The sequence below is a fragment of the Schistocerca serialis genome, chromosome 8 (assembly GCF_023864345.2).
Source record: "Schistocerca serialis cubense isolate TAMUIC-IGC-003099 chromosome 8, iqSchSeri2.2, whole genome shotgun sequence".
Classification (NCBI taxonomy): domain Eukaryota; kingdom Metazoa; phylum Arthropoda; class Insecta; order Orthoptera; family Acrididae; genus Schistocerca; species Schistocerca serialis.
In genome coordinates this window covers 297,181,013-297,202,361 of record NC_064645.1, presented here as the reverse complement: position 1 = coordinate 297,202,361, position 21,349 = coordinate 297,181,013, and the positions used below count along the sequence as shown (strand labels likewise).

At 38.0% G+C, this 21,349-nt stretch overlaps 1 protein-coding gene and 1 non-coding gene across 8 annotated transcripts in view; both read left to right on the top strand.

The window, feature by feature from the left end:
- Positions 1 to 12,102, top strand: part of LOC126416163 (proton-coupled amino acid transporter-like protein pathetic) — a 225,464-nt gene extending 213,362 nt beyond the window's left edge. For all 7 annotated transcript variants that reach the window (XM_050083729.1, XM_050083727.1, XM_050083728.1 and 4 more), the window contains 3 exons: positions 2,421 to 2,602; positions 4,564 to 4,736; positions 9,617 to 12,102. In XM_050083729.1, the coding sequence (XP_049939686.1) occupies positions 2,421 to 2,602; positions 4,564 to 4,736; positions 9,617 to 9,858 (597 nt within the window). In that variant the 3' untranslated portion in view covers positions 9,859 to 12,102. The remainder of the gene's footprint in view (positions 1 to 2,420; positions 2,603 to 4,563; positions 4,737 to 9,616) is intronic.
- On the top strand, positions 8,621 to 8,695 carry Trnas-cga (transfer RNA serine (anticodon CGA)). The gene has a single exon. It is a non-coding gene; the product is annotated as a tRNA-Ser (tRNA).
- Positions 12,103 to 21,349: the final 9,247 nt, after the last annotated feature.

The window sequence follows — 21,349 nt, the reverse complement described above, 5'->3', positions numbered from 1 at the left end:
TTTTCTGCTATATTACGTGAAGAAAAATGAAACCTTTAATGGTATGCTTAAAAAGCTCACTAATACATCTATTTACCACATAGCCAATACTAAACTAAATGTTGTTATAATCTAAAATGACTTATCTTTACGAGAACACCAAAACTCACGCTAGTCGCCTATCTGCAGGGCTTCTTATATACTGCAGAAACGTATGTAAAGATGGATTAAGAGAACTAAATTTCTCAGTAAAAAGGAGCAAAGGAGACCACTCACCGAACATAGAAGCGTTGAGTCATTGACAAAAGAAAAAGAAAACATGCTAGCTTTCGTCGATTATTCAATGCTTTTACTATTCAGTGAGTGGTCTTGTTACCTCTAAATTATTTACATTCTACAGTAACTTTTATATTCCCTTAAACTGCCTGTTATCTAATATTCTTCTTTGTTATATTGTATCAACCGAGTGCTTTAATAATGAAAACAAAGCCTGTGCTACTGTCCCCCGAGGACTCTTGGTTATGGTAGGTAATCTTCTTATTCAGCATCCCTCTGCTTCATGGATTTTTTCTCTGTTTTCTACAATTTCATCCATGTCATACAGTCATTTTCATTGCCTGTTGCACTGCTTCTACACTTATTCATCCTTCTATTCCCTGTGCAACTCTTCTCCACCAGCCACTTGTCATTAGCCATTTTGTATTTGCTTTCCACAAAAGTGATCATTACTCTGTATTTTGTCTTTTATTTCATTCATTTACACGCTTGTGATTGTTACTATATGAAGTAAGAGAATAAACACACATAGAAAATTATACAGCATTCACCAAAAGCTATGACATATTGTCAGCACAGAGGTGATTTCATTTTCAAAACCACAAACTGACATGAATTACTACCCCTACGAAATCTCAAATAGTTACAGAACAACAAAAATACACACTACTCTGTGGACATTCTTAAATTAAAGTATGTTTATATGACAATAATATCTGAACAGCTTTTGGTAAAAGCTGTAATAGTATTGTGCAGTTAACATTTGAAGTGGTTGGAGCAGTGATTATGACAAACAGAGCAAGACAATTATTTTTACATAGTGCTTAAATACCCTGTAAACAAATAGACGACTGTGCAGATCAGAGCAAAATACTACAATATACTGGGAACTCCGAACCAGTGTTGAATATGATTTACTTACAGATTTGATAGATCATTGAAAGATGAAACCTCCTGCTTCTTTATAATTAAAATCAACCACACCTAAAGTAATTGCAATAACTGATAGTATGCTTTCAGATGATTGTTGCCTGGAGGTTTCCAAATCATAGATAATGTTGACATGCTTTTAGATTCTTGTGTACAGTATCATGCAGAAAAGGATAATGATAATAAACGTTTGTGTGTAACATGTGTCACAATTTCTGCTTTTGACCAGAATTTGAAGCAATGTGGATCAAAATTTGTGGTGTTACTTCATGATTGTAGATGGAAACATAGATTGATCATAACATTTTTTGAGATACAGAATGGAGTTTTGAAAAAAGTAAAACATGTTTGAAAGAAAAAATGTCTCTCAATTTTTTTAAAAAAAAGTTGAACAATAACAAGGGCCAACTGTACAACTCTCCTTGACCTTATGAACTAATATTTGCATTTTTAATGTTCATCTGTGTGCTAGGTGACACTTTTTTTCCCCACAAGAGCCAAATTGCTGCAATTGGAACACAAATTATTGGCTAATGTAGCATATTCACCAAAATCATCTCCAGCTTTCCCCATTCATCATTCTTAGTTCCTGGCTAGATGACACAAATTCTCACTGACCGACTGTGGTATTGACATTATGATGAGTATTTTACAGGCCTTGACAATCATTACATTCTCAAGTTAGTTCGTAGTGCTGATGAGGTAACACACAAAATACTTTCTCATACATTTTTACATACTTATTGATAACCTTCCATACATTGTTACTCTTTGGTGTGAAACACTGTATCACTTTGTAAAATGATGTGTAATAGATTCAGTAGTTCAGCTGACCGCAGTGCTTTTCCTCTGAACATTGGGCATTTTCATTTGGCATTTCAGTGTGGGTATCCTCCTCCTCCCCCCCCCCCCCCCCCCCTTCCTGCTCCTGCACGTGTGCGTGCGCACGCACGCACACACACACGCACACACACACACACACACTCGAACACACAGTATTTCAATCAAATGTACTTGATGATCTTCCTATGTTCTTATTTCATTTTTGTGGTCTTGTGAGATGATGGTATAGATTAATAATCTCGCACAATACTCCAATAAAAGGTGTAAGCTGTTATGTATTTGCACAATTCTGTAAGCTGTTATGTATTTGCACAATTCTGTAAGCCGTTATGTATTTGCACAATTCAAATAATTGTTTTCAAAAATCATGTTTGTATTGCTTATTTTTTCAGGTCCTTCCTCTGGAAAACAACATGAAAACCCCTCAGGATTTTGGTGGATGGACTGGAGTTCTAAATACAGGAATGGTTATTGTAGCAGCTTTGTACACATCAGTTGGATTTTTTGGGTACCTAAAGTATGGAGAAAAAGTTAAATTGGGAAGCATCACTTTGAATCTGCCACAAAGGGATTTGTAAGTTATTTTACATCAGATTTGAAAATAGAAATATGCTTGAATCCTACTATACATTGGCTGGCAGATTGTTGTATAGACATATTGTGAAAAAAAATTATAAGGAATGTAGAGCTCTTCAAATGTCTGTTCTATAATCATGTTATTAGTATAACAATATTATGTAAAGGAAAGTTGCTACTCGCCACATAGTGGAGATGCTGACTCGCAGATAGGCACAATAAAAAGACTGTCACAAATAAAGCTTTGAGCCATTAAGGCCTTTGTCAACAATCGATGTAGACACACACACACACACACACACACACACACACACACAAAACTGCAGTCTCAGGCAGGCAACTGAAACCACACTGTGAGCAGCAGCACCAGTGTGTGATGGGAGTGGCAACTGGGTGGGGGTAAGGAAGAAGCTGGTGTGGGGAGGGGGAAGGATAGTATTTTGGAGGTGGTGAACAGTGAAGTGCTGCAGGTTAGGTGGTGGTCAGGGGAGAGGTGGCGAGGAGGGTGGGGGTAGCGAAAAAGGAGAGAAGTGAAAAGACTGGGTGTGGTAATGGAGTGATGGGTCTTTGTAGTGCTGGAATAGGAACAGGGAAGGGGCTGGATTGGCGAGGACAGTCACTAAAGAAGGTTGAGACTAGGAGGGTTACAGGAACATAGGATGTATTGCAGGGAAAGTTCCCATCTGCACAATTCAGAAAACCTGGTGTTGGTGGGAAGGATACATATGGCACAGGCTGTGAAGTAGTCATTGGAATGAAGGATGTCATGTTTGGCAGCATGTACAGCAACAGGGTGATCCATTTTTTTGTGGCCACAGTTTGTCAATGGTTGTCATGCCCACACAGAATGCAGCACAGTGGTTGCAGCTTATCTACTAGATCACATGATGAAAGATGTCATTAATGAATCTGAACCTGTGAAACCAGCCATGATCTACAAACTAAGCTGCAACCACTGTGCTGCATTCTATGTGGGCATGACAACCATCGACAAACTGTGGCCACAAAACAAGTGGACCACCCTGTTACTGAACACGCTGCCAAACATGACATCCTTCATTTCAATGACTGCTTCACAGCCTGTACCATGTGGATCCTTCTCACCAACACAAGCTTTTCTGAATTGCACAGTTGGGAACCCCTTCCCTGTTCCCATTCCAGCACCGGACATCCATCATTCCATCATTATACCCAGTCTTTTTACGTCTCTCTTTTTTTGCTACTTTCTCCCTCTCCCCACCTCTCTCCTGCCTGTTGTGTAACCTGCAGCACTTCACTGTCCACCATCTCCACCATACTGTCCCTCCACCTCCCCGCCCCAGCCTCCTCCTTACCCCCACCCAGTCGCCACTCCCGTCATACACTGGTGCTGCTGCTTGCAGTGTGGTTTCAGTTGCCTGAGACTGCAGTTGTGTGTGTGTGTGTGTGTGTGTGTGTGTGTGTGTGTGTGTGTGTGTGTGTATACACCTGTTGTTGAAAAAAGCATTAATAGCCAAAAGCTTTATTTGTGACAGTCTTTTCATTGTGCCTATCTGCGAGTCAGCATCTCCGCTATATGGTGAGTAGCAACTTTCCTTTTCATAATATTGTTACATTCCATCCTGGATTTTCTATTGTTAGTATAACTTATAAATAAAGAGGTAAAAGGGTTCTGTATAAAAATTTTTGCTACAGTATAGTTTAGGTATTACAGGATCCTTAACACTTATTGCCAGATTTGTTCAAGCAAAGATGTTTACTGCAAACAGCACTCTACAGAACTAGTAGCAACCCAAATATTTTGTGATACTGTAGCAAGTGTGAACTAGTCTCGTAATGACATCCATAAAGTGATTTCTCTTAGTTTCCAGAATAACTGGGTCCAACTTCAAATAATACAAGCTGTTTTACTATTCACCAATATCTGTGTTTTATTTATATACATTTCTCTTTTTGACACACAGTGTTTGTATGTTCCAGGTTGGCACAGTCAGTGCGACTGATGATGGCAGTTGCCATTTTCTTCTCCTATGGTTTGCAGTTTTATGTTCCAATGAGTATTATATGGCCTTTGATTCGACCTCGGCTGGAAACAGAGAGAGCACAAATGCTGGGAGAGTATATTTTACGCACAGTGTTAGTTATTTTCACTTGTAAGTACATTCTTATTATTTCTATTGTGTGGTTGTGTTCAGATTAATATAGCCAGTAAGACAGTAATGCTCACTAGGTGAGCAAAGCCTTAGAGGAAATAGAAATATGCTGCGATTCTGCTATAAGTTAGCTGGCAAATTGTAATGATAGGTAAGGATAAAGAACAGCACCAGCTGCATAGTAATGCAAAAATGTGATTGTGTTTCAAACTTAAGTACCCAGGGGATCTTTCAGCAGGTGGGAAAAACAGATGAGGGAGCAAAATTTGTGAATTAGCTGTTATTTTAATTTTTGTTGTTTGGTCCTTAAAAACACTGAATGGGAGAACCACTTAGGATCTTTGAACAAATAGATTTTGTTGTCTGAGGTCAGTTGTATCTGTCTGTGCACTTGCACTTTCATGCTAGTGAGACACATTTTTTTATCTGTCTTCATCTGATGTACATTTCATTTTCAGTTGCATACACTACAATGTATTTGTATCTGTAAGGTAATGTCACAGAATAATTTTATGGTCTCTCAGGTTTGCTTCATGAGACAAGATCTTCAGCTATAACCATAGTACCATGGTTAATGATTGTTAAAATAGCTATATAATGATGGTTAAAATTAACCATCATTAACCATGGTACTATGGTTATAGCTGAAGATCTTATGCACTCTAATTGACTGCTGCTATTACACTGGGCAACAAAAAAATAATTTTTGAATGTTTCGAGCACTTCATGAGGCAATTCATACTAATTTTGGGTTGAGAAAAACAAATATGACAGTGAAAATTTGTTATTAGCTCTAGTTTGTATGGTATACACAAGGTGGAAATATTACATATTAACGGATTGAGAGAAAAGGATACATTTTAATTACATACATGCTAACAACAATGAAAGTGCATTGGATTTTTTTCAACTGGTAATTACATGCTAAGAGTTATAAATTGCTGGAAAAATACTTTGCAGATGGTAGTGTCTGAAGAGAATCATGTGGTGGCCTATGGACTTTGTCGTCTTTTAGCTTGCCTCTTGTAATGGAGTTCTGTAGAATCCCTACATAAAGACCAAGAGTGATCTGCAAGCATTACTTCATTCCAGTGGCCCTGATATCTTTGTTCCATAACAGAAATGTCCTGATGGAATCTCTCACCATGTTCATCACTAACAGCTCCACAACTAGGAGGGAAAAAGTCTAGGTGAGAGTGGAGAAAATGGATCTTAAGGGACATGTTGCATCCAAGGTTACAGTATTTTTGCAGGAGCACTGACACTAAATGCTTGTAGTTGTCATCTCTTTTGTTGCCTAAAAATCTATGAACAACACTCTTGAAGACTTCCCAAGCTTCCTTTTCTTTCCCCTCCAAAACTTGGTCAAATGCAGGATCCTTTACAAGTTCTGTTATTTGTGGTCCGACAAAAATGCCTTCCTTAACTTTTGCGTCACTTAATTTCGAAAATTTCCCTTTTATGTACTTAAAGGCCTGTCTTTCTAGGTTCATAGCTTTGACAAAGTTTTTCATCAAACCGAGCTTGATATGCAGGGGTGGAAGAAGAACGTCTTTTGGGTCCACAAGAGGCTTGGCAACAACATTTTTCTCGCTAGGGTGAAGATTTCTTGCAGGCCAGTCTTCTTCAATATAATGCAATTTCCTATCTCTACTGTCCCACATACATAAGAAGCAACAATGCTTTGTGTAACCCAGTTGCATTCCTAAGAGTATGGCAGTGACTTTTAGATCACCACAGATTTTCCATTTGTGTTCATGATATTTAATTGAGTCCAAGAGAGCTGTCATATTTGCATATGTCTCCTTCATGTGAACAGCATGACCAACAGGAATAAATGAAAGAAGGTTCCTGTTGTGAAGTAACACAGCTTTCAAACTAAGCTTGGAGAAGTCTATGAATAGCCTCCATTCAGTTTGATCATGGTTCAAATTCAAAGATTTCATCAAGCCATTAATGTAGCAGCAAACAACAAGATTATTTTTCTTCTTAAAAAAGGGAAGCAGTTCCATGTGACATTTTCTGTACTGTGAGATTCTCACATGACTTTGGAGAAAATTCCATTGCTGTAGTCGAGACCCAAGAATTTCTGCATTCTCCTTTGACAGGCCAAGGTCTTTAATGGGATCACTCAATTCTGCTTGACTCAGTCTGTGGGGTTTTATCATCTTTTCCCTCAAAATCATGGTCATGGGATGTGGAAGGCTTGTTTGGTTCTTCTTTTTCCACACTGTCTTCATTTTCTACTTCAAACACACAATTTTCGTGTGCAGTAGGAACTGGTAAACTATCCGAATGTGGAATGGGTCAAATAGCAGGTGGAAGATTTGGATACTGAACTGTTCTTCTTTTCTTCATAGACAATCCTGCCTTTATAGGCAGTCATCTGTATCCCGCCAAATTATAGGCACAGCAAAAGCCATAGATCGTTTCTTCTTTTTCAGCCATTCTCGCAGTGTAACTGAACATGCATTGCAACATTTATGTGGAGCCCAAGACTGGTCCCCTACTTTCATACCGAAATAATACTGATAGGCAGTCTTTACAAGAGGCATCAGATTGCATTTATGTGAGGAAAATGTTATTTCACCACAAATATAACAAAAGTTATTCACCATATTTACACATTTTTGTGGCATTTTTACAAATTTTACACTAAAAAAAGCACTCATGAATCAGGAATTTTGCATTAATTTGAGTAATAACTACATGTAATTCACAGTCACAGCAACAGTATCTATGTTTATGACTTACAAACAGCTGAAGAGCATTTGTGTTTTGTTATTTCACAGGTGTGCCACTCCCCCCCCCCCCCCAAAAAAAAAATCCCCCAAATTTAAAATTTTCGCTCCAAAGAATGAAATGTCACTTTATCTGAGACCTAATCTGTAATTTTTATGGTGATATTTGAATTCAGCAGATGGAAATACATGTAAATTTACTATTTTTAAACCCGAAACATTTTCATTGATGCCAAGTGTTACCAAAGGGAGCCATGTTTATCATGTCATGTAAATATTCTGTACACAGTGTTGCATAGAGAGATCCATTATATGTAACTCTCACTGTTCAACAAAAACAGTTTGCTAATAAGCACAGTGTAATGAAATTAACTGGGTCACTGTCACTGTTTCCAATTTTGGCTGTGTGTGGGCTTTTCAATATGTTGTCGAAACATGATACACAGCTCCAAGGCAATTTCAGCCTTTTCCACTGTTTTCAGACCGTCAAAGTTGTGAATTATGTTGTTATTTCCAGGCAATCTATTTGTCATATTGTGTACATTTTATGACCAGTTACTGTAAATCTGTGATTGAATGACAAGAAATAATTTTCAATCTTTATTGGATTGCAAACTAAATTAATAATTAAGCTTTACAGTGAAGTTAATTACTGAATTAAAAATTAGATTGACAGTTACAGGAAAAGTAATCCAACAAGCAAAAGTACAATAGTAGAGGAAGACTCAAATAATGATTTTGGTAACACCAATAACATTTTCAAGGCCTATGACCACTTCAGAAATCCAGTTTGTATCCAGAATGAGATTTTCACTCTGCAGCAGAGTGTGCGCTGATATGAAACTTCCTGGCAGATTAAAACTGTGTGCCCGACCGAGACTCGAACGCAGGACCTTTGCCTTTCGCGGGCAAGTGCTCTACCAACTGAGCTACCGAAGCACGACTCACACCCGGTACCCACAGCCTTACTTCTGCCAGTACCTCATCTCCTACCTTCCAAACTTTACAGAAGCTCTCCTGCGAACCTTGCTTTCTTTCAGGAGTGCTAGTTCTGCAAGGTTCGCAGGAGAGCTTCTGTAAAGTTTGGAAGGTAGGAGACGAGGTACTGGCAGAATTAAGGCTGTGGGTACCGGGCGTGAGTCGTGCTTCGATAGCTCAGTTGGTAGAGCACTTGCCCGCGAAAGGCAAAGGTCCCGAGTTCGAGTCTCGGTCGGGCACCCAGTTTTAATCTGCCAGGAAGTTTCATCCAGTTTGTATGTTATGTAATGGTTTACAACAAACATTTTCTTTCCCCAGTTACTACAATTTTCTGTTCAAGATCACTCTTACGTACTGTGTCACAGAATTGGCTGTACATTCCTGTCTTACTAAACGTAAATGGACACCCATCATAGTGTCATGTTCTCCTTCTTATATCATTCATGCTACATGCATGTTCAGTTGGGAGTAAAAGTTAACTCATTACAATCGTTAGTAGATAGTCAAAATATAATCCCACTTTCTACAAATAACCCAGTGTAATGTAAACCACAACCAGAGTTGTATGGAGTGACAATTTGCAAACTCAACAGAAGTACTAGCAATGGAAATGTTTCATGATACTAGATCCTACATAACCTGTATTCTATAGTGGCCTCGATGATTCCCCTTGGTTTTTCACTGTAAGTAGACTTACCTTCAGATAATATCAGCTCTCTTTCTGTGCTTCACTCTACTTCCCCTCTTCCCCTCTCTACTTCCCCAACTCTGTATAAGAAGATAGGAAAGAAATTTTTGCTATTGTATTAAATGGCTCTGTGATGTAACATTAGTTAAAGAAATATAACCCAAAATTGATGAGATAAGAAGGATGAACAAACTTACGATACAAACAAAAGAAAGTGAGAATCAAGACACCAATAACACTAAACATGAATAACTTGTGTTCCATCTTTTCTTCCTTTAAATGAATAAAATATTGTTATTTTAATGTTTTTACATTTATGTTGTATTGTGACTGTATATTGGCCCCTGCAGCATGTAATGTGTACAGGTTATAAGCTAAAATGAAATGGTTTCATGTGAAATTTCATCTCCAAAATGAATGAACATCTAGTTGCATATGTGAAAAAATTGAAATGTATCTGTTTCCTTTTCCAGTTTGCCTCGCTATTGCTATTCCAAATCTTGGAGCTGTCATCTCGTTGGTCGGTGCTGTCAGCAGTTCCACATTAGCCCTCATATTTCCTCCTCTGATAGAGATTCTTACCTTTTGGCATGATGATCTTGGAAGATATAACTGGATACTCTGTAAAGATATCTGCATTATGATATTTGGTGTCTGTGGCTTTATGTTTGGGTCATATGTTAGTATTGCCAACATAATTTCACCAGAAGAATGAATAGTCTTCCAGTCACAAATTATCATCATGATATACCACAATTATACAACAGAAAAACTAATTTGTTGTCATAAAGCAAATATAAATTTGTTTTGGAACAAATTCACCTCTGTTGTAATAAGTTTACAGATGTTAATATTGTGCAGTTTTATACACTTCATGGAGTTTTATTGATATCATATGGTACTATGAAAAAACATTTAGATATTTTATAAGGAAGTTTACTGTACAAAGGAAGTTTATTTTTGTAACACCACATTTTTCCGGAAAAAATGTGGTTGTTGTTGATACTTGAACATATTTATTATTTATTTTTGTTTACTTGTCTATGGCAATGTAAATTGTAAATACTTTGTGTATATTAATATGTTGCCCTGTTTTAATTTCAATATTACTTCTTCGATGACAACTTTAACAAATGTAAAATGTATGTGATAAAATGGTTTTTAGGAAAATAATGCTTCTAAGAATATATTTCTGTTCAGAATATACTGACAGATTATTTCTTGCATAAGATAGCAAGACTTTTCTGTATCTTCCAAAGACCTGTGATATTACTGACAAGATTACATTAACTTATTTTGTAATGAGCTTTCAAGTTCAGGGTTTTAAAATATGTTAGTAGCACATTGATGAGACAAAGAACATTTGGCCACAATTAAAAAAAATATTGACACTTTTATTTCAAAAATAGAATAGTGAATGTGAATACTGAATGTAAGAGGAACAGATGAAAATGAGCTTCCATGTGTTACAATAACAACTGTCAGATTAGCTATGATACTAATAGAACCAGTTGCCTTTTTATGGTAATAGTGTTTATATGTGACTTTAAAGAACACAGTTTTGCATAATAAATGCCAAAGATATTTGTGTTATTTTATGGTGCAGTTAATGCAAAAAATGTACAAATGAGCAATGCTAATTTGTATATCTGAATCTATTGTTCAGCTGTAATTATCTGAAAATGCACAAATCGATGCTTGATGTATGGCACATGTACATAAGTATATGTTATAATGTGTACACCTAACTTGCAATAGCAAACTGTAGATACGCACAGCTAAATTGTGAATCTTATCATAATTATGTATTTATTAATGAGCTGTACATCTGAAGAGACATGCCAACAAGAGATGTAAGAGCATAGACACTGTTTGTGCTGTAAATGTTTCATTGTCAAGGAGCTGTATGCACGATGTCTCTTAAGTATATAATGACTTTCTCTGTGGAGAAAATTATTTTAAAACAAAATACTGCCTTTTGCCAGTAAGTATTATTTTAACTTAATTTTTTATGTTTTGTAATTTATGTATTATTTATGCATGTTTTACATGTACTTTTTGTGGTGCTCCATTGTATAGCCAAGATGATCAAAAAGTCAGTAATAGCATTTTTTTTTAATGTTCAAGATTTGGAACAGCATTTCTCCACCACACTGTATTCAGCCTGCAAAATTTGAATAATAGGTTATTAACTCATTCTGTTTTATCAGTGTGGGCTTGGAGGAAATGGCTATGTATGTGTCTTAAATGAATTATTGCACAACAACAGATAATTATCATTGAGCTTGGCAAAAGCTAAATAAACTGACAATAATTTGTGAAAAGCTTATTTATTTACAAACATGGCCCTATCTAATCAACCACCACTAGTAGCAAGAAGCAAATGACTATACAAATGTTCTTTCATGTTAATAGATATATAATTTTTAATAATGGAAATGTTATCTACATTTTGTGTGACGTTACATACCCACAGAAATTATAGAATTATTATTTTGTGTTTCATTTGCTGTCAATGCAATCAGAGATCAAATTTTCTTTCAATCTCAAGAAGGTTAGCTGATTTTTGCATAAATGATAATCTTAACTCTGCAAGGAAGTATAACGATAACTTCATTTAATATAATATGCCTTTTGGCATAATAATGGCAAAGTAAATCTATTGTGGATATAGAAACAGTAGTGCACATGTAGTAACAAAACTTATGTACTTTTATTACAAGTTAATGTTTAACTCTCATGCAATCATTTCTATCAGCAACAGTATAGCTAATATTGTTCAAATTTCATCATTTTTGGAACCAGTGACAATTGTATGAATGTTAATAGCATTTTTACTTCGAGGTAAAGGAGTGTTATATTCAGAACTACCCTACAAATTAGTTGCATAATGCAGGTGTGCATGCATTTACAAAATCGCACACACACACACACACACACACACACACACACACACACAGTTTAACAGAGGAATAAGGTAAATATGAAAAATATATACTTTATATGGATTTCTCTTTATAACCAGAGATGTGGTTTTTCTGATTGATCTGAAATCTGATAAATTCTGTTATAAAGTATGCCTAGCTCTTCGTAACTTATTACAATATCAAATGATAGAATTTAAATGTTTTTTAGAAGTTTTTTGAAGTTTTATGGAAATTACATACACAGATACAGTAATGATTGAAAGCAAGAAGACAGTAAAGTGTTTATTGTTTTAGAGGTATGTTGATAAAAACAGTTGTGCACAAGAGCAAATGCTGATTGTATCTTCTGATTTTCTGTCACATTACAATAATTCATGTCACATTACAATTCCTGTCATAAAAATAATGAACATGACAATAAAGGACAATAAATTATGCATCACTGAAACTTTAAAAGAAGTTTGTGAATACTAGAATTACTGTGTTGCTTGCATTTACCCTCCCCAAACAAAAACAGCATTTGATTTTGAGAAGCTCTCAATTTTATTTGCAGTTGTGGAACTACTGCTGCTCTTAAGGTCACTCAGCAACTTGCATGAGGACTGAAATGTACACATACCAAACTGAATTTGACAGGTGGAGTATGCTTTTTTGCTCTGATTACAACAACAACTCATGAGGGCATGGGTTATAAAACTGTGTGGAAGTGTCTAAAAGCATGCTGGTGTATAATTGATCAAGAACTGCCTGGAACTTGAGTTTGGTTGGAGAAGCGTACAAAGTTTGCACATCTATGTTTGATGTCTCATGTTTCCTCAATAGGATTGTCCCCAAGTAATCTCCCACAGCATAATTTGGGAGTGATAAAGAGGTGGTTTAAATTTTTGAGATTTGTGGTGGAGTAATATGCATGTAAACAAATGAGTGCATATAATCTGCCAGTAGCTTGTGAAGGGTGGTAATAGATCAGGGGGTCCTGTCTTTGTCCCACATTAAGGTTACTCAACATACTACCCTGTTGACAAGTAGGATCCATTGCCATAAATTCCTTTTGATGCTCATGTTCTCTGCTAATGGCATTTCTTAACATCTCAACATAGTTGTGGCTTATAACTTCAGGTGACCTCCTTCAGTCCTTCAAGCAACAATACCAATTTTGTACCCTACGGTGTGTCAGCAGCAGAGGTGAAGAACAGTATCTGCTGTACCCTATAGCAAAGAACTGGTTCTAGTTGACATAATTACAAAGAAGTTGCTGTCGACCACTGCACTGCACTCTCTGTATCCTCTGTTACAATTCATAATAGTCAACACCATCCTTTTTGATTCATGGCATTGAACTCTGGCAGTGCCAGTTTGACACAGAGTAAAGTATCATATGACCTTCACAAAGTGCCCTGTGAAAAATATGAATATACCTGGATGAATTAAGAGGTAGAGTGTCCTATCTGGTTGGCCATCATTATCTGGCTACCATTAACCACAGAGAAAGCCCACACCTTATCTGTCTTGTATGTGCCCCCTACTACACCAGCACATTATGTGAAAATATATGACTTGTCAAGACTGTTGAAGTATTCCAACTAGGGTAATTCCAATGTCCAATGGCTTGATCAGTTTGGCAAGAACACTTATGGATGGCTACTCACCAAACTGAAATGCAGATAGTCAATATCTGGAACTTTCTAAATTTGACTTGAATGCATAAAGAGTCATGTAAAGACTGACTGAGTAAATGAGAATACAGAGAAAAGCATGCAGAGTGGTTGTGAGGACCCCAGGCTTTGAGACAGAGCACTTGAGGTCTGGGCCAAAACTGCGCATTTAGCACTTTTAAAGTGCCTTTCCAAAGTTACTGGGTCTGACAAGCTAGTGTCCATGGGTAAGCTTAACAGAGGGCCTTTTGTCATGCAAATATGAGGGATGTCTGTATTCATTCTGGCTGAAAGAACATTTGTTGTAGTGTCCTGAGGGAGCTATGCCATCGGGCCTACCAGCTTCTCCTGCATCTACACCCCGTAATATGAAATTTGGCTAAATAAACAAAAACATATTCCCTAGAAAGCCTGCTATTTCAACTACTTTCAATTGAGAGACAATAAATTGCGGAGCTTTAGGATTTGAATATAAATATGGTATGAAAAGTTCTAATGCACTACTGGCCATTAAAATTACTACACAAAGAAGAAATGCAGATGATAAACAGGTATTCGTTGGACAAATATGTTATACTAGAACTGACATGTGATTACATTTTCATGCAATTTGGGTGCAGAGATCCTGAGAAATCAGTACCCAGAACAACCACCTCTGGCCGAAATAACGTCCTTGATGCGCCTGGACATTGAGTCAAGCAGAGCTTGGATGGCGTGTACAGGTACAGTTGCCCATGCAGCTTCAACACGACACCACAGTTCATCAAGAGTAGTGACTGGCGTATTGTGATGAGCCAGTTGCTCGGCCACCATTGACCAGACGTTTTCGATTAATGAGAGATCTGGAGAATGTGCTGACCAGGGCAGCAGTCGAACATTTTCTGTATCCAGAAAGGACCGTACAGGACCTTTCAACATGCGGTCGTGAATTATCCTGCTGAAATGTAGGGTTTCACAGGGATCGAATGAAGGGTAGAGCCACGGGTCGTAGCACATCTAAAATGTAACGTCCACTGTTCAAAGTGCCGTCAGTGCGAACATGAGGTAACCGAGACATGTAACCAATGGCACCCCATACCATCACGCCAGGTGATACGCCAATATGGAGACGACGAATAAATGCTTCCAATGTGTGTTCACCGCGATGTCACCAAACATGGATGCGGCCATCATGATGCTGTAAACAGAACCTGGATTCATCCAAAAAAATGACGTTTTGCCATTCGTGCACCCAGGCTCGTCGTTGAGTACACCATCGCATGCGCTCCTGTCTGTGATGCAGCGTCAAGGGTAACCGCAGCCATGGTCTCGGAACTGATGGTTCATGCTGCTGCAAAAATTGTCGAACTGTTCGTGCAGATTGTTGTTGTCTTGCAAATGTCCCCATCTGTTGACTCAGGGATTGAGACGTGGTTGCATGATCCGTTACAGCCATGCGGATAAGATGCCTGTCATCTCGACTGCTAGTGATATGAAGCCATTGGCATCCAGCACGGCGTTCCGTATTACCCTCCTGAACCCACCGATTCCATATTCTGCTAACAGTCATTGGATCTCGACCAATGCAAGCAGTAATGTCGCGATACGATAAACTGCAATTGCGATAGGCTACAATCCGACCTTTATCAAAGTCTGAAACGTGATGGTACGCATTTCTCCTCCTTACACAAGGCATCACAACAATGTTTCACCAGGCAACGCTGGTCAACTGCTGTTCGCGTATGAGAAATCGATTGGAAACTTTCCATATGCCAGCACGTTGTAGGTGTCGCCACCGTCGCCAACCTTGTGTGAATGCTCTCAAAAGCTAATTATTTGCATATCACAGCGTGTTCTTCCTGTCTGTTAAATTTCGCGTCTATAGCACGTCATCTTCGTGGAGTAGCAATTTTAATGGCCAGTAGTATAGATCTTTAGGATTCAAAAACAAGTTAGTGAAATTGGATAAGGAGTTAAATAACATCAAGTAGAACATGGTAGATTAATGAAGAAAAAATGGAAAAGAAAAAGAAATTAAAATTGGACCATATGATTTTTATTAGCAGGTATGGGAACTCCGGATGTAGGCTTAGTTGGAGACAAGAATAGATGACCCTTTGATTGTCACACATGGAGAGTGAAACAAGACATTAGGATGACAGTAGATTGTTTAATTAACTTGTTTATTCTGGTCCTTGGTCATAATACACCAGGAGCAGCTTCATGGAGGTGTCCAGTTGCCTCTCATGTGAAACAATAAATGTCCGGCATTGCTGACAGCACAAAGACTAGGGCTTAGCGTGACATTACTCAAATGCCATAGTCAGTGATGTCTCTGGCCGCAACGATAATGACAGCGCCACATCGCAGCTGACAATACCGTAGGGGTGGCTGTGACCTCCCTCTAGTGAGCGGGCAGCTCTGTGCTGTGACAGTGGCTCCCCTGTGACTGAGGGCAGGCTGCCCTGTCCTATGGACAAACATTGTACCCTGTACTGCATTCCGGGATGCCAGTCTGGGTGTCACAGGTTTATGGTATAGACTGCGATACTGAGATGAGAATATTTTAGTAAATGAATGGCTGAATACTTATATGCTCCAGCCTGTGTTTGATTTATCATCCAAGAACTGCACCCAGCCGGCATGGCTAAACCCTCAGGCGCAAGGCAGTGTAGTTTGGCACCCAGTATGCGACTGTGTGTCGCTAGTGTCAGCATAGGAGTGAGAGAGGTAGGTGCGGAGTGAGTGAGACTGTGCAGCACTACTCTGCCCTGGACTGTCTCGCGATCAGATCCATTGTAAACAAAATAACAGAGGAAGCGCAGCCCTGTAAAAGTGGTCGATGGCTGATAAAACAAGCAAACCATTTACTATTTAGGGAACAATTAGTGTTTGTGTGGCAGAATTACTACACAAAGCTTTAGAAAACAATATCCAAAACCACAATTGAAGAACAACTGAGTAGTTTTCTGACCCACAGGTTGATTCTATGATTGTTGCATATGAACACTCATCATATGTACAGTAGGCGTCTTCTGAAAGATATATCAATTTCTTAAATGACCTAGTGTAATAAATATTCTATTTTAGAAATAATTTTATGTACAGGATATAGAGTCTCATTCTTACTGTTAGTAGTTACAAGTAAATATTTTTTGTTGCACTTCATGCTACAGCTTTCTGTAACCCTTTTCAGAGTTTAGACACTGGATCCTTAGTTTGCTGTTTTGTACACAATAATTTTAATTGACCAAGTTTGAAAATATATTTAGAAAAATAGAATGAAGGCTATAAAGACCTTTAATCCTTACAATTAACATTTTACATATTTTCCTTTTTCGAGGAAATGATTTTGTCTAGGTTTTGTACAGTATTCCAAGAGACTGCTAACCTCAATAATTAGTCAAATTTTTACCACTAAGTACTGTACGGTTCTTAGTTTTAGCAAGCTTTAAAGGGGAGAAAAAGTGCTCACAAATATACATGGAACCAAACATCAAGAGAACTTTGGCCACGTGCTTGTGCAAACGAGGATACCTCTCTCATGGAAAAGAACAAAAGAAAGCAGTCCTTCAGGCAGATATTGCACTGCAGGTCAATCAGCTCTAGTTGAAACATTTTTGAGATGTCCTTTGGCCAAAGGTAAAATGGGTGAACAAATATATCTAAGGCCAGTTGAAGTTCACTTATTTCCAAAAAATCTGTTTTCAAATTCTTCTTGTAATTTGCAAATGATATGAACATAATCTGAAAAATCCACATTTTCTTTAATGCTGTCTAATGCAGGTAAGTGTCCACAATTCTCCTCACAATTGTTTTTCCCACAAAATTAGATTAAAAAAAAAAAAAATGCTTGAATTATCTGCACTAAATCAACAACAGAGTGATTTTCACCTTGGAGTGATATGTTCAAAGTATTTAAATGGCCAGTTAGGTCCCTCAAAACAGACAAATTCGCCACCCACGTAGGATCACGAAGTAATTTTTCTGGATGTCATTTCATTTCCAAAAAGGTATTGATTTCGTCCCTCAAGGAGAAAAACCAATGAATCACCTTCCTTCTACTCCGCCATCTTACTTTAGTGTGTTAGGGGTTGTACAGGTATTCTGCTTCTGTTTCAGCCGGAAATTCTTTAAATTGGTGATGTGCGAGTCCATGCTAGCAAAGATAATTAACTGTTCAAACAACTGTGTCCCAAAATTTTTTTACGTTGGCAATTTTCATACAAAGTGCCTCCAGGTGTATCAGACAGTGGACTGCTGTGAATAAGAAACAGCCGACTTCAGCTATTTTTTACCTACATAAGCCATTTTTGACGTGACGTAATCCAGAAATCTAGTGTGTATTCCTCACAGCACAGTGGCTCCATTTGTTGTTACACTGGTCAGGCTTTCCCATTTTAAACCCATTGACTTGAACGCATTTTCCATGGCTAGAAAAATATCCAAACCCTTAGTTGTGTCTTTTAATGGTATAAGGTCGAGAAATTCTTCAGTGATACACAGATTCTCGTTGACACCCCGAATGAATATGATGAGCTGAAATATGTCCGCAACATCCATGGACTCATCAAGAGCGATAGAAAATGAAATGAAGTTTTCCACTGTCTCCATTAATTGCTGCTCCATATCTGAGGCCATATCTTCAACTCGGTGAGCAACAGTTTGAGGCGAAAGTCCTATTTTTTTAAATTTTTCCATGAGGTCTGCTGGACAGATATAAGCCGCCGAGTCGACCAGACAATCCTTGATGAGACTCACAGCCACAAAGGGCTTCTCTGCTTTTGCAATTCTCAGCAATCAATTGTAACTGACGCACAAACTTTGCCCACCTGTTTCCTGCTTGCTACCATGAAAAAAAAGCCTTGTAATTAATTTCATACAATCCTGTTTTTAAAACACTTTTATCATTTTAACAATTAATTGTTTCATTCATTGAAACCCAAATAAAAAACTAACAAAAAAGTTTGGTTTTAGGTGCAGTTTTCCCCCACTTCCTCTGAAAAGTGGTCATAGATGCTAGCAAGGACAGTGCAAATGTGATCACAAAATAAACGTTTATCTGTTGGAATATTTGTGTTTTAATTATTTGAAAACATAGATCAAATTACAACATATGTTTTCCCATCCATCAAAACACAAATACACATAAACAAAGAATGACTCTTAATGACACTCTGTTGTCTGAGGGAGCATTTGTGACAGCTTTTCAGAGAGTGGCAAAAAATAATGCATCTGAAATTTTTTCTTTTGTCTGTGCAATGCGATTTAATGCAACCCAAACATAAAAATTAATAGAAAAGAAATTTTCCTTATTTCTGACAATCTTATTTTCGATACTGGCACATTGCTAAGTGACATATCAGATTATAAAATATAGTTTTATTTCTCATCTTTATAATTATAATGAGTCATATCATAGGAAACACAAACTTCACTGTAATGCTGCTTGAAATTTTCTTCCAGTTCTTCAAGCTTTGACTGGTGTTCCTCTTGTGACAAATTCTCGAACTGTTCTTTGTGACTGGTGTTAAAGTGCCATTCAGTTGAGTACTTTTTTAAATACGTGAGGTTCCGATAACATACTAAACATTTGGCATGATTTTTGACAGCACTGCAAAAGAAAGTAATTTCCCACTTGAGTTTAAATAGTGCAGATGCACTGCTCCTCCTTTCTTTGTCTGCTGCTGCTGACCATTCATCTTGATCCACTGTAGCCTTACATCTGTTGACTAACAGCATTGTGTTATATCAATGCTTTTGACTGCTGCTGGCATGTGGTCTGTCTTTCATAAGAAGCGTGCGTACAGCGGCATGGCAAGGCATGGTTGACAGACTGCTTGGTCAGCTAAGCAACATGGCTCGCCCACTTCAACAACATACAAATTCGCCCAGTGTGCTGGCCTCGGGCGATTGCAGGTGCTGGAGCCCCAGGGGCACAGTTTGGATGAGCCTGGCTTAAGGCACGTACTCTAAACAGTTCCACAGTAGCAAGTCAGGAAAGGCGTCAGTCCTTCAGCTAGCACATTGTTGCATCGACTGTTGCTATACATGGCCAGCTGGCTTTACTTTGCAACACCTGTTGGCCATATTTTTCTTTGCAACACATGATGCTCTTTCCTACATGCAGCTGGCTCTGTTACAACTCACTGCTGTTCTGGCATACTTTCTGACGAAATATGATCATTAAAGCTATACTGAACTCCTTTTTATCAAGACCCAGTCCCGTAGGTCAACCAAACCTAATTACCCTTTACATTAGAGCCCCTCGTAACTGGCTTTGTTTTGACCCTTAAGAATTATTCTAACAGTTAGTTTCCTTAACCTTATCACTTAAGATTACACATTTATACGCCATGGAACTTAACTCATTACTAGGCTTCTTGCACAGTAACTTCTAACTCCCTATTCCAAACTTACTAGCAAAAATGAATCAACTATCCTTAATATTATTCTCTTGTGTGTTCATCTTCCTTCTGCTGCTTTTATGCTCAGGGTATAGAATTCACTGGAATCAGAATGACGGCTGAGTCTGAAACCAGTCTTGTGCTTCATCTTCTATGTACCAAAACAAGGACTATGCTCAGCAGAATAAATGTAGCTGTGTTGGTTGGTATGACAGTAGTAAGTGTTGTCTCTTTCTGGAACTGATTTTCTTGATATAAATTTACACACTGCAATAAGATTTCCAGGGAGACTCATTCTTCATGCTCATTAAGAAACATGTTTACAGACTGCATAAATTCTGGCGCTAAAGTTAAGGTAGTTAGATTTGCAGTAGGTAGCACATCCATGGGCCCTTCTAGCCAATGCAAACAAGGCTGTGAAATATTCAGATGAGTTATCCCTGAAATTGCAGCACGCAGATGGAAAGTAGGCCTCAATATCTCACACGCTCTTCCATTTAATAACAAAATTCTCCTGCTTAATTCTAGCCTCTTTGTTGACGCAAGCTTATCTGCTCAATAAACTAGCCGCTACTACTATCCTGTTAAAGGTAGAATACAACAAATACTCCTCGACCTGCTGAAAGTACAGCACTGGCTTGATGACCTGACAGAATTTGTCAAATCCTTCTTCCAAACTTCTCACCTCATTACACATCTCCCATGTATTGAATACTGCCTGTATCACTCAGTGATGACATCATCAGTACATTTTCCAGCTTGGTGAACAGCATTCCTCTTCCAGGTGCTGGTTGTGCATCGCTTCTACTCCGATTTGGGTCAGTAGTCACACTATGAACTGCATCATCTTGCCTTCTCTGCACCTCACTTGCAGGCAGAAATACCTGACACATTCCTCTCCCTTAAATTCACTGCTGCTCTGCCACTGCTTATACTATTTACTCTAAATCTATACCTAATCTTAAAAGGAAAATTAAATGACTCTCTCCTAGCTCATAATCTGTAGTGGTTCCTCATTACCATTTGATTCACAATCTCTTGTTTATCTTCCGATACCTTTATCGTCACTCTTCCTTTCTGGTGTGCATCTCCTATCTCTAGCACAACTTCTGCACTCCCTTGCAAAGATTTCAACCACCTTAAATGCGCAATTGTCTTTCTCATTGGCAACTGAATCTTGACCTCTACTGGCAACACAGTCTTTCCCACTTTGTATGGCCCTTGAAACTTTGCAAAAA